This window comes from Strongylocentrotus purpuratus, unplaced genomic scaffold, assembly GCF_000002235.5.
Source record: "Strongylocentrotus purpuratus isolate Spur 01 unplaced genomic scaffold, Spur_5.0 spur5_scaffold_10, whole genome shotgun sequence".
Classification (NCBI taxonomy): domain Eukaryota; kingdom Metazoa; phylum Echinodermata; class Echinoidea; order Camarodonta; family Strongylocentrotidae; genus Strongylocentrotus; species Strongylocentrotus purpuratus.
In genome coordinates, this window is record NW_022145595.1 from 7,932,316 (window position 1) to 7,946,468 (window position 14,153).

Sequence of the window (14,153 nt, forward strand, 5' to 3'; positions counted from 1 at the left end):
CGAAACACGTCCCTTTCGTTCGAGTGATTTTCGCTGTTTAATTTTTGTTTCACAAAATGAACCAAATGAAGGAAGAAAAAGGATTGAGATGTTTTGGTTTCAATAAAACGATAGGGGACTATATTGGTTTTGAACGAATGATTTTTTTTCCCTCCTCAAAAATTGTTTGAACCTCGGCACTTTCATTTTCATTAACTATTGTTGATCAAGAGCCAGCATCCCCGGGAAACATGTTGGCACAGGTATAATGACGTATAGTTATAGGGGCATGGGGTTTGCTGCATTGCCTTACCCTTCCGCCAATCGAATGGCGAACTAAACGTAAGAAAAGATGAAGAAAATGAGAACGAAAAGGAGGGGAGATAGAGCAGGCACGTAGCCAGAGTTTGATGTTTGGAGGGGCACATACATGGATTGTAATCGATCGAGGTAAAAAAAAAAAGGGGGTCTAAAAAGTTCAACCGATCTTGGAAATTTGTTGGGGGCACGTGCCCCCCCCCCCCCCCCCCCCCCGTGGCTACGTGCTTGAGAAAGAGAGAGAGAGAGAGAGAGAGAGAGAAAGAGGGGAGAGAGAGAGAGAAAGGGGAAAAGGCCAAATGTGAAGAAGATCAAGGTTCTATATGATCGAGTTCTTCATACCCTCGCGTAGCCAGGATTTCATTTTAGGGGGGGCGGTAGTGAGCACGCGAAGCGTGCGAATCACTTTAAGAGCGCGCGAAGCGCGCTCCCTAGGGGGGTGGGTGCAGGGAGGGGGGAGTTTCCCCCCTCCCGCGCGAATCGCGGAAGCTTTGAAAGAAGACGATTCGTTGTACCTTTCTCGACTCATGAATCCTTGTCTGAATTCAGTCCCTCCCATCTCTCGCGCGAAGCTTTGACGTTTCATTAAATTATTAGAGAAAGAAGACGATTCGTTGTACCTCTCTCGACTCTTAATCCTTATCTGTATTCAGTCCCTCCCATCTCTCGCGCGAAGCTTTGACGTTTCATTAAATTATTAGAGAAAGAAGACGATTCGTTGTACCTCTCTCGACTCTTAATCCTTATCTGTATTCAGTCCCTCCCATCTCTCGCGCGAAGCTTTGACGTTTCATTAAATTATTAGAGAAAGAAGACGATTCGTTGTACCTCTCTCGACTCTTAATCCTTATCTGTATTCAGTCCCTCCCCTCTCTCACGCGAAGCTTTGACGTTTCATTAAATTATTAGAGAAAGAAGACGATTCGTTGTACCTTTCTCGACTCTTAATCCTTGTCTGAATTCTGTCCCCCCCCCCCCCCCTCTCGCGCGAAGCTTTGACGTTTCATTAAATTATTAGAGAAAGAAGACGATTCGTTGTACCTTTCCCGACTCATATTTCTTAATTTCCCCCTTCCCGCGCGAAGCGCGGAAGCTTTGACGATTCATTGTACCGTTCTCGACTCCTTTTCCCTTTTTCTTCCTACGTCCTCTTTCTTTTTTTTCTTCTCTTTCTCTCTCTTTTTTTTTTGGCCGGCGTTTTTGGGGGGGGGGGGCGACCGCCCCCACCGCCCCCCCCCTGGCTACGCGCATAATCAATGGCCTTAAAAATGTACATGTGTAAGAAAGAATGTCCCCCCCCCCCCTCTTACCCACGATGCTGGTGCCCCTCAATTTCTGTCTGTACCTGGATTTCCGGCTACGCCACATTGTATGACCGCGGGCCCCCTTTCATGATACATGCGGGTATATCGGTGTCATTTGCGGGTACCTCAATATTTCGCCTACTTGATCAACAACGGCTGATTAGATGTATTTGACATAATTGTTCACAATTTGTCAATGGTCAATCCTTTTACGCTTCATTATATGAAAATTTCGTCGGTGTCCAAAAGGACAAGTCGTTGTCATTTATGTCACTTTTTTCGTAGTTATCTTGTTCGTGCTATGAAGTTACATTTCATTATTGTGTTATATTTGTTTTGTGCTTTTTAGTTTTAAAATCAATAATAAATCAACACAAGGTTCAATGAATGGCAGTAGGTCTATAAAACATATGCTGACTGATCGTAAAGACACAAGAAACGAACAAACAAATAATCAAACATACAACTTGTTTGGATATTTCTCAAAATATGATGGTGAGCTATAGGCCTATTATTTTCATCAAGCACATCATGGGCACATCTTTGTGAGTGTGTGTGTGTGTGGGGGGGGGGGGGGGGCTGGCAGAGAATACTAGGCATTTCGATAAATAAAATGAGACGCATACAGTCTTTAATTTCCATTAAAACAGAATACAGCTTATTGGTTTAAACAAAAACTCCAATTAAGTATACCCTGTCAAAAGTGGGCATGGATAAACAATAGAACTTATTAGAAGAAGAAATAAGTGAAACAATTTGAGTTGTTTTATTTTTTTAATTTATTTTCATCGATGTAAAACTAGGACACAGATAACCTACCGGTGCGAGTTTCTTACCAATATTATCCGAGAAATTTTAACAACAAATATAATGATGAAATCCGACCATGTAATTTCAGATAATGATGAAATTGTCTAATTTTTCTATGCATAGCTTTCTCATTTCAATGAGAACTGCCACGTACCCAAAATGGGTTTGGACCAGTAGTATGTTTACAAAGGTCTCTGCAAACAGCACACATGCACATGTACCTCTACGGCTGCTGTAAAGTGATTTCATTGGTTGACATTTACTGCATCAGAATCTTACGACCAATAGGATCTTTCGTAGCTCGGAGTCTTTCATGACACACCTTCCTGTCGTGCTATTGGCAACGGTGGGTTCGCGATCAAGACACCAAAAGACTCCAAATAATCAACCAAGATGTGCGGTAAGTCAAAGCTGTGAATATATTAGTGTTGATTTTTCAGTATTTTAATTCATCGCTTGATAATGGATGCATCATTATTAGTAAAAATTGTCTCAAAAGGTTATGTCGGTAATTTTCCGAAATGTTTGTGCGCGACCACCATTCGACCCTAACTCCAGGGAGCTCCGACCCCGACGCGCCCCGAAGGCTTCGCGTCGGAGCTCCAGAGCCGAGTCGTACAGGAAAACGATTCATTGAATTTGTTGAAGTGTGAAGAGGTAGTGATCTACTTAACGACCTATAGAAAGCCATTTATGTAACTTCGGCAGACTCACAGTGCCGACGATCTCCGACCTGAGCGGAGGAAGGATACAAGAGAGAGATTACAACTTTGGCTCTAATTCAGAATCATATCCATACTTTGACCAGTAATATATGTGTGGGGGGGGGGGGGGGGGGGAATTACTTCAAAAAGATTAGAAAATGAACACGAAACGGGTAAGATTAAGAAGCATAACGTCTTTTATAAATTCATGACCATTAATTATCTGAACAATTGACATTTTGATGAAGATTTAGCTGATTTAATTTTGGTATGTTTGAGTGGGGTATCTCCACGCCAGAGTTACAGGTCAAAGCATGGAGATGATTCTGAATTAGCACCACAATTTTGACTTACAATGTTTTTGGACTCCTCACTCCTCAGTGCATCGTCCCAACCACAACCACTTGAAATTATAATTTGAAGAAGTCTTCGAAAAAAGACTGATTTTTTGTCCTAACCTGACGATTCATCCATGTTGTATCGTCGATTCAACATGGCGAAGAGATAGTGTACATGCGTGGAAGCGGCGCAGCAAATAAAAATATTCATGCTATAGAGTGCCATACACTCGAAATTGCTGAATATCAACCTCTAGACCAAATTTCCATCTCTTCCGTTTGTTAGCCTCTTATTGAGGCTAACGAATGAAAGAGACGAAAAATTCGGTCTATATTCAGAATTTTGAGGGAATGGCACTCTATATCATGAATATTCATATTTTCTGCGCCGCTACCGCGCATTTGTATTTCTCTTCGCCATGTTGAATCAACGAGCGGGTTAGGACGAAGAATCACCCTCTTTCCTATCAAAGACTTCTTCAAATTATAATTTCAAGTGGTTGGACGGATTCCAGCCCAGAGGAGTAAAAAAACATTGTGGTCAAAATTGTATTTACTACCTCTTTACATTTTGAAAAAATGTGACTCAACCTGCTGTTTGAATCGTTTACGTATATGCCGGCTCTGGAGTTTCGATGCCTTTGGCGTCGGCGTTGAAGCTCTTGGAGTTCGGGACTAGTATAAGAATGATATACACTACTATACACGAATTGACAGTGGAAGCCTGACTGCGTAAAAAAAACGGCGCTTGTTCAGAACTGTGACCATAATTTCAACCCGTGACTATGGTGTAGAGATACCCTACTTTAACATACCAAAAATCAACTAAATCCTCAACAATTGTTCAAATAAGGGTCATGATTTATAAGTCGTTATCTTTCTTACCTGCTTCGTGTCAATTTTCTTATCTTTTTTGGAGTGTTTTTCTGCTGAGACCATGTCTGGGTCACTGACCATCTTGGGCTCTTTACAGAGACTGAAGTACATTGTACGGGATAATGAAGGGAGGTTAAGCAGTGCAGTTTATGTGTAATTACCAAACACACCGTGCACAGTAACTTCAAGAAAACGGACAGATTAGCTGAAATGAAGTCCTTATAGTTGATTTACATTGATTTTTGAAGTTATTTCTTAAATTAAATATGAAAATATCTATATTCTTTCCAATCTTTTTTCTTTTAAATCAAACTGTAAAGTTACTTAAGATAAAGATAAACAAAGTCAAAAGCCAAAATTTTCACCAGCTTCCAGTGGAAATCGGCTTGTACAGTCAGCTCCCTCCGAGCTCCCCCTTGTGCGTGCGCTGTGCAGCAAGGGTTACCGTCTGTGTATGGGGAAAATTGACAAATGTAAGTTTGATCGAAGAATTCCCCATACCAGGCACTTATTTCTGTCAAGATTCGATTGTAGATGGTGAAAATTGATAGATGATGGTGATGACTAAATAATTACTAATTAAAGGCAATCCCACCCTTGTAATAAGGTTCATTTGTATGAAAGCAGAAATATTAGATGAATAGAATGGAGTAAGTTTGAAATATAATCAGAACAATATTACTAAGAGAATTGTGAATGTTTGATGAGATTATTAAATAAGTGCAAATCTCAAATTGGCAATTTGGTTTGTGGATTGTGAAGAGGTCACAGACAACTCTCCTGTTCGTCATGTACAAAAAGAGTTGGCCCTCTTCTCTTCTGTCTAACGTCGTACTGGTGTCTGGTAGGGTGAAGGGGGGTAGTGGTCCTGAATGGTAATAGAGGGCGATGTTTGTCCTAGTTTGTGGTTTTAAAGCCCCACTGCACTACTTATAGCTACTTGCGCCCTCTATATAGCAAACAATGCCTAATTGGTCCCCCATGATCCCCTTTTCCTTGTGTTAATTTAGAGCTGATTTGATGAGATAACCACAGGTGGTTGTGACCATGCAGAGAGGTCTAATCCCTCCTGGCCAAACTAGTGCAGAGGGGCTTTAAAGGGTAGCTTTCCAGTGCATTAAAGATGACCTTGTTTTACTGTTTCTAACTATTTACAGGTATATTTGCATACATCAACTTTCTGGTGCCAAAACAGCGAAAGGCAATCTTAGAGCTGCTCATCAATGGCTTGAAGAGGTTGGAGTACAGGGGCTACGACTCTGCAGGTAATACCTACAAACGGTTTAACAACAAGTTCTCTGACAACATTTGCTTCTGTTGTCAATATCCTACACTAACTGCATTCTTAACGTCAGGCCAAAATTGTTCCTAACTTTAAGCCTAAACCTAACCTAAAAAATAATTGCAATCCTAACCCTAAACCAATCCTACATCTATATCTTAATGGGCAGATAAAGGTCACTTTTTCCAAAGTTGTAAAAACCCATCGAGACGAATACTGGTATCGTGCTCGTGAAAGTTATGTAATCAGTATTTATCAAATCACCGACAGTACATTTACCCGAGACAGAGGTGAACATTAAAGCGGCGAACAAAAGGTATTCATGAAGCACCTCCATTACTTCGGCAGTGATTATTCATAAATGCACGAGTGGGACGTATCCATCATTGAAAGATCTGTGGATATTTTGGGGTCATGCGTTCTGAAGCTATTTACGAACTTACCTATTGTCTCTGGAGCACTTTTTGGGAGCACCTAGTGAGATCGTTTTTGCTCCTGGCGTAGGTCACTTTGGAGATGGCAGTTTTTCAAATGACCCCAAAATATCCACGGACCCTATAAACATGGAGAAGTCCCTTTTTGTGCATCTTAGAATAATCACTTCAAAGTGATGGAGGGACTTCATTAACCTATTGCCTATGGGAACTGGGTGGCCCCTGTATTAAGCCTATGGCAATGAATGAATTCAGAAGTCAACAAGTTAATACCTTTTGTTTGCCCTCTGGAAAAGAATACGTCAACCTGTGTATCATAGAATGTACTACAGGTGGATAAAGGAATAACGATTACATAACTTTCATGAACAAGTATCCAGCAGCCATCTTGATGTGTTTTACAGATTTTTTTACAAATGACCTTTATTTGCCGATGAACAGATTGTATCTCTAATGTGGCTTATTGGGCGCGTCTTCATCCTCTTGAGATCGCCAAATAGCCTGCTATTTCTGATTTGGGAAATAATCCCGAAGTTACAAATCGCGTCTTCATCAGCTCGAGATTCGACCTCGAAACTTAAAAATCGACCTTGAGAAATTAGCTCGAGATATTTGCTCAGCATTTGCGCATAGTGCGAGTCTTCGGTCTCCGGACAAATAGCTGGATATTTTGCCAAATAGTGGGATATTTTGCAAACTATCCCAAGAGATCTTGGGATGACAATCCCGACCAAATATCCCGCTGATTGCAACTTCGGATAGCTGGATAGTTTGAGATCGGGATAGTTCAAGTAGCGGGATATTTGGCAATCTCGAGCTAGTGGAGACAGGCCTATTGGGGCAGGATATCATGGATTAGTGAGTCGATACATTGTAAATGAATGATCACCAGTCACATGTTTGTTTACAGTGTATACTGGTAAGGCTCTCAGAGATGCAAACCAGAATTAATGCACACCCTTGGTGCTATTCAAAGACAAAATACCAGGGAAAATTCTCTCCAACAAGGGTAAGGTGGCGATGCATACTTTGAACTTGCACATGAGCTTCGGTCATACACTACAAAATGTAGCATGCTGCATGACTATTTCACTCAATTTGGACGAAGAGGGAACAGAAAAATCCTTGGTAGGGGGGGGGGGGGGTTATAATTTAAATCATTGAAGTGAATTTTCCATGTCCATTTCCTCACAACAGGTAAATGCCAGTCAATCAGTTATCATTTCCGAGCGACATGTATGTAAATAACATCGAGCACAGCAGCCAATAATTGTACAGTCTCAAACAAACTGACATAATATGCTGCCAAAGTGTCAATATTAGTATTAATTGTAGGTGCGGACAGTCAGACATTGATAAATTGTCAACACCTGGCACCCACCCTCAAGTTTGCTGATGCAACCTTGAAAATATTTGCCAATTAGTGTGCAGCCTTTATTTTGCAATTACAGATTTTGTGGTGAAAGTTATGTAGACATACATATAAATATGTACATGTGTATGTGTATGTGAACAGTTCATGTACAGTTTTGTAATGTAAATAAATGTAAATTATTCATTTTAAAGGTAAAGACCAGTATTGGAAACGCCCCAATTTCAAAAAATGAAATGGAAGCTCTCATTACCAATCATGTGAAAGAATATGTTTTGACTATAAATACATGATGATAAAAAAATTGCCGGGAAACCGCCTACTAATTCATATATTTGGTAAATTTGTTTCTCTCATGGTCTGTGAGAGATATAGAGTAGTCCCATATACATCTGTCTGTGTATAGTGCTTGTAACTTTACGAAGAATGGGCCAAATTTCTTATCATTTTGATGATTCCAGAACCTTGCAGATGCTAGATGCTAGATGATCAACCTTTTCTGATCAATTCCACAACGTTTCTTTCACAATGCAATCGCATGACCATAACTGGTCTTTACCTTTAATACATTCTTATATATTTCTGTCCCAGTGCTTTCTGTCTTAATACTCTTTCCCCATTCTCCTCCTCCTCTCTCTCTCTCTCTTTCTCTCTCTTTCTCTTTCTTCTTCTTTCCCTCTCACCACTACACTCCCTCTCTCCACCACCCTCCCTTTCTCTCTTTCTTTCTTCCCCTCCCCTCTCTCTCTCTTCCATTGCCCCTTTTTCTGCATATCAAAGCCAGATGTTGTTGGTTGTACTAATTTATTGGCAGCTGTGTATATATAATTAGATCCCTCTAACATTCAATATTTCATACTTCTCTACAGTGTATGTGAGTATTCAGATCTACCGTATACCGTTTGGAACCATGTTGGGCTTATTGACAAATTACACCAAAATATTCTTTATTTTTGTAATTTTTGATAAAAATATGAGTGTAATAGTATAGTATTAATGACTGCTTTGCGAATATTAAAGCAGTCATTAATACTTTTATATGCCGAAAAAAATTATGACACCACCTTGGCCTTTTTCTAGTTTATCTGCACGGTTGTTTTTTATGATTGTTTCTTTGAGAGTAGACTAGATCTAGATCAGTACTAGTCTAAGCAAGATATTTTTTACAATTTTGGGGGTGGGCCGGCCCTGTGGGGAATATGGAGAAAAACCTGCGCTTTCATATGACATCTCACTTATTGAGTATCACCTTCAGGATCACGAGCAATATTAGTTTGAATCTCTGGTAATTAAAACATCGACCAATCTAGCATGATCGAATGCGCAATGGCCAATGGAAATGCATAGGGATGTGTGTAATCTCTACGGGAAGGATCTGCATCTGTCCGTGACGTACAAATCACTACAATCACCAGCATCTGGTTGTCGCGTACTAGAATCTAGATCTAGGGCTACTGAAAAAATTATGGAAGATTTCACGTACCCTTTTTGGTGTTCTTGCTGTCAGCATGTCTCGCATTTGATCCTCATCCAGAAGTCAAAATCTTGGGAGCGTTTCTAATTCAGCCATTTTGGCCTAGTACAGTGGGTCGTCTGCGCTGGCGCAGCTACCAGGGAGTCGGGCTAACTCGCCCCACGGGACATCTCGCCCCAGCGAGATATCCCGACATGATTTATCGATCGAGAGATACCAGTAGTCTGCTAATTAACGGCCAGGATGAAAGAATGTAAACAAATATCAGCCATATCGTCTAAAATGTACAATGAGCACAAACATATACACATTGGTATCTCTCGATCGATGAATCGTGTCGGGACATCTCGACCCAGTCTTTGATGCTGGGGCGAGATGTCCCGTGGGGCGAGTTAGCCCGGATTCGCTGCTAGTTGTATTACAAAATTGGTAAAATATAGCGACCAATTCTTCGCACACGTACGGTATCCTCGATCGCTCAGACCATTTTTTAACATGTAAACCTATGGGGTAACCATGGAGACTGAACTATTTTCCCAATAACCATGGTTACTGGGATTTAGAACTATTTTAACCATGGTTACTGGGAATTTTACGGAAATAGTTGAAGTTTATGAATGCAATTTCGACCAATCAGATGGCTGGATTTTTTAAGTGAGGTATATAATATCATATGAGTATTAATAGGGTACAAGTAGGCCTACGATAGACCGGTTAACTAACATATTCAAATTCTATGCATCCTTTTTAAACAAAATTGTTCTTAACAACCTGAAAGCTTGTCTTAGGCTTCCCCAACTTAGCAACAAGAAGTGTATGCTAAATGCATTCTAAGTATTGTAGTTTATTCATTAGTATCAAGTTATGGAGTAGCTCGTCACTAGATCCCCAAGAAAAAAACGTTCATGAATTTGAACATGATAGTAAACCGGCTATTTAATGACCTATTAATCAAGCCATCCACTTCCAGTACATAACATGAGGCTGGAAGTGTAGATGGTTTATATTGGATAATTTATAAAATTTCATGGTTTGATTCGATAACTTATGATTTATAGCCCTAAAAGGTACAAATGTAAGAGGTACAGTGTACATAATGTACATGTACAATCAATAAGGATCAGAGATTTGGAAAAGATCGCTTCCGCATAACCGCATGCACTGAGTAACTTGTATACGCACGGGAGACAGAGAGAGATAGATGGGATTTCATGAACTAAAGGTACTAAGGTACGAGTGCCACCTCTTGGTCGACTAGCCAACACTTGAAATTAATGATAACAGCAGCTACAAAAATATGAGGGAGATACGGGAGATCTATTTTGCTTGATATGACCTGAATTTCTCCTTGGCAATATCCATAAAATTGATATTTGCACTGCCTTGATTTTTACAAGGAATTCCTTTCGTTTAAAATGTGTTTAATTATTGCATTTTGATCTGATATTGGACATAAGTTTGGGATGTTGCACAAGCTGTTTGGGGTTGTGATCACAGCTTTACACTGGGCTATGCCTTGGAAAGGTGTCTGAGGGGTACAGGTCAGCAGGGAAAAAATATTTCTTTTTCGGGGGATACTTTTCAAGCTTGCCTGCATCAAAATAACATTCTAAAATTTGTTTTGCATTGAACTCTATGCAAATTTACAGGGCTCTTTTCTGATTTTCGGGGGCTCTTTTGGGCATTTCGGGGGCTATTTCGAGCATTTCGGGGACTATTTCTAGCATTTCGGGGACTATTTCGCCCCGAGCCTCTGTGTATTTTTTTCACTGCAGGTCAGTTATGCTAGTTATGCACATGTGTAAGTCATATTTCTACGACTTATGCACAAATCGAAGATTGCCCAAGTCGACACACTTCACTCAGTCCCGTCAAGGTCACAAGGTTATTAAAGTGTATTTATTTTATTTTTGTTTTATAATCATCTCTTACTGTTTATTTTGAACAATAGGACTTGCAATTGATGGAGGGAACAAGGAGCCTGATGGTGCCAACGACCGCCCCATCCGCATCATCAAGAAACGAGGCAAGGTGAAGGCTCTGGAAGATGAAATTTTCGGTAAGTCGGGTGCTGGGGTCAGGGGTTAAAGCCCCACTGTCCTACTTTTAGCTACTTGCTCCATCTATATAGAAAACTTCCCCAATCGGTGCCTGTTGGTCCCCCATGATCCTCTTTTGCTGTTAGTTGAGAGCTGAGTTGATGAGATAGCCACCTGTCAATGACCTGGCTGGGTGGTCTAATCCCTTCTGGCCCAGTAGTATTGACGGTCTTTAAATTGAAGTGGGGGGGGGGTGGGGAAGTATTCTTGAATTGCCAATGTTGAGCGTAAGGTCTTTTTTTCCTTTTCCTTTTTCTTTCAAAAGTGTGAATTAAACCTTTCCTATCTCACTTGTTTATTGGCATTTTTCCAGTTTCCTTAAAGTGCTGTTTATGCTTAGAATATTGCGAAAAAACAAAGACAAATCTGAACTGTTGAATGATCAAAATTAGAGATCATATTTACAACAGGACAGAATTGCAATTCACACTTCACAAAGTGGGTCCATACATCTTGATACAGGAAATTATCGTTAAAATGATACTCAGTATATATTATTAAATAAGAATAATTATTGGAAGAAAAATTGACTATTTCTAGCTGTTCTGCTTTGAAATGTGTCCTTTATTTTATGATTTATTATTTTCCTTTTGGACTTTTGCCTTGACCTGTTGCCCTGAGATCTTTGGAGTGAAAATATGTGATAATATATGAATGGCCTATCTTCGCTCCAGTGATCTCAAGGCAGCAGACTGCAAGAAACTGTATGAATAATCACTTGGCTTGAGAAAGTCCACAAGAGTGTGGATAAAAGCTCGCCTACTTATTTTAAGGTTGGTAGAAGCTTAAACTACATGTTATGACTACCCCAACTATTAAATGAAAGTTTTCTGTATCATGAAACATAGTATTTTCCTATTATTTTGCGTAGAAATACAATCTTGTGTTTTTCATTTAATTGTATTTCTTCATTTATTTGATATACATGTATCATTGTGCTCAGGCATACGTTCACATTCGCACCTGCAGTCCGTATTCTTGCAATGTTCTATTTAAAAGGATTTGACACAAAATGGCCTTTAGCCACTTCAAAACAAATTCACCCTCCCACTTCATTACACATCTTATGGGTATTGTCACTTGTTAGTCTTTTTGTCTTTACATTTCAACACAAGCAAGCTTGAAATTAAATGACCTGTTCAATAAAAAGAAGTCTGAAATGGTTTGGTATGGTTGAGTGGGCAGCTCACCACTTTGAAAATATATATATTTTTGAATGATTTTTTTTTTTTTTTTGTGGGGGGGGGGGGGGGTGATCTACCATCTCAAGAGAATTTACTTTTTATCCCCTAGTCCCTAGTACTTAGATCATATGGTAACATACAACACCTGAATGTAGAAGTAGTAGGAGTAGTAGTAGTAGCAGTAGTGGTAGTAGTAGTAGTAGTAGTAGTAGTAGTAGTAGTAGTAGTAGTAGTAGTAGTGGTATCGGTAGTAGTAGTAGTAGCAGTAGTGGTAGTAGTAGTAGTAGTAGTAGTAGTAGTAGTAGTAGTAGTAGTAGTAGTAGTAGTAAAGTTCTATATATTTTACAATTAAATCGAACATTTCATTTGATTTAATTTCAACATTTGATTGACGCTTTTATTGTGAAATATTCAATAAACAAAATATTATTTCTGAAATATTTGCAATTTTGTCTTGATACATTGTTTCTCTCACTTTTCACTCACTTGTATCTCTCCTTTCACCCTAATTCCCGACTATCTTAACACGGAATACACAATATAGTCACAGGTAGTACAAAGAGTATTGTTTGCATGAGTAGCACCAGTCACACCCGTGAGACCGACTCCAGAATCTTAGGCTTTCTTGGAGTAATTTCATTTTGTAAAGAAATTTCTGCTTGCACCAAGTTTAAAGTAAAGTTTGCGTGCTCGATCTTGTAAGCTCGCCTAACGTCCGGATGGCGGACTGATGAATGTTAGTAGATCAGACTCTGGAGAGCTGTGCCATGGACCAGGGATGGCCTGGTGGTAGAGTCACTGCCTGGCAAGAAGTGGATCGCCGGTTCATATCCCGCTGGTTCCAAGATTTCCTGTGATGTGACTTTCATTGCAAGATCGAGCATGCAATCTTTATCTTCTGGGTGCAAGCTGAAATTCCTTTACAAAAAAATTACATTACTCCTATTAAATGGAGTCGATCTGGAGTCAGTTTTGCAGTGTGATTAATGTTTTTTTTATGCCTCTTGTGAAATTACATGCATGAGTGTATCAATGTCTGTTCTACATGTATGTGAATTGTGTTCTGGTGATGATGTTGGAGACTGGGAATTCACTTTGTTTTGTTTTCATTTGATGGTGATCTTTAAAGAAGTTAAATGAGTGTAAGAGTTTCCCCTGAAATTAAAGAAAGGAAGATCAGAAATATGATTGGAAATACATACAGTAGGAAGGAACATGATATTACATGTTGAGAATCAGGCAGGAGGGCATTAAATCACTTCACTGGCTCCATAATCTACATTTGCCACTCTCCACCCAGGTGTAAATGGTACCTGATATGTTTGAGCGCTAGTTACTTTGGGATCTCGGCTACAACCAGGGTGAAATTGTATTAAAAGCGCCATGAGCGTCAGACCCTGCTTTTGATGATTAACTTACTCTGTACATTTCATATGTATTGTAATTCGTAGGTTTATTTGCACTTTTTTGTTTTGTTAATATGTAATTGTTTATCATTGTATTTCGTTTGTTATAGCGCTTAGAGACTTCGATGGTAAGCGCTTTATAAGCACCGTTTTTGTACAAGTCAATATTATTATTATTTATTATATTGACCCACACCCAGGGCTCAAATTAATTTCTTGTCACAGGGGCTCTTTTAGTACTGAAGGGGGCTCTTTTTTAATACAATTTCCATTGAATTGGTTCCCATAATACTCCTAAATTCTTTGCTATTTCATCATTACTAATTTTCTAATTCGGTATTTTCCCTCTTAACAACTTTACAAGTTACATGGGGTTTTCATCCAGTGATGATATTCTCTCCATTTCTTCCCGTCCTCCTAATCATTCAGAGCAGGCTTATAACCCTTTTCTTTAGTCTTTACTATATCCTTCCACAACACCTTTGGTCTTATTCTTCTTCTCAATATCGATTTACTGGTCGAGGCTCGTTATTTGCTCGTCTTTTGGGATCACCAGATTTCAGAGGATTCATG

The 14,153-nt window shown here is 39.5% G+C and overlaps 1 protein-coding gene across 4 annotated transcripts in view; it reads left to right on the forward strand.

Annotated features, from left to right (window-relative positions):
- Positions 1-2,607: 2,607 nt before the first annotated feature.
- The window catches only part of LOC115918132 (glutamine--fructose-6-phosphate aminotransferase [isomerizing] 2-like), a 39,299-nt gene continuing 27,753 nt past the window's right edge, over positions 2,608-14,153 (forward strand). For 2 of the 4 annotated variants that reach the window (XM_030979359.1, XM_030979361.1), the window contains exons 1-4: positions 2,733-2,811; positions 5,487-5,594; positions 10,843-10,950; positions 13,691-13,708. In XM_030979359.1, the coding sequence (XP_030835219.1) occupies positions 2,805-2,811; positions 5,487-5,594; positions 10,843-10,950; positions 13,691-13,708 (241 nt within the window). In that variant the 5' untranslated portion in view covers positions 2,733-2,804. Of the gene's footprint in view, positions 2,812-5,486; positions 5,595-10,842; positions 10,951-12,718; positions 12,725-13,690; positions 13,709-14,153 lie in introns of all 4 variants that reach the window. The other 2 variants (XM_030979360.1, XM_030979362.1) reach the window with 2 other exon arrangements.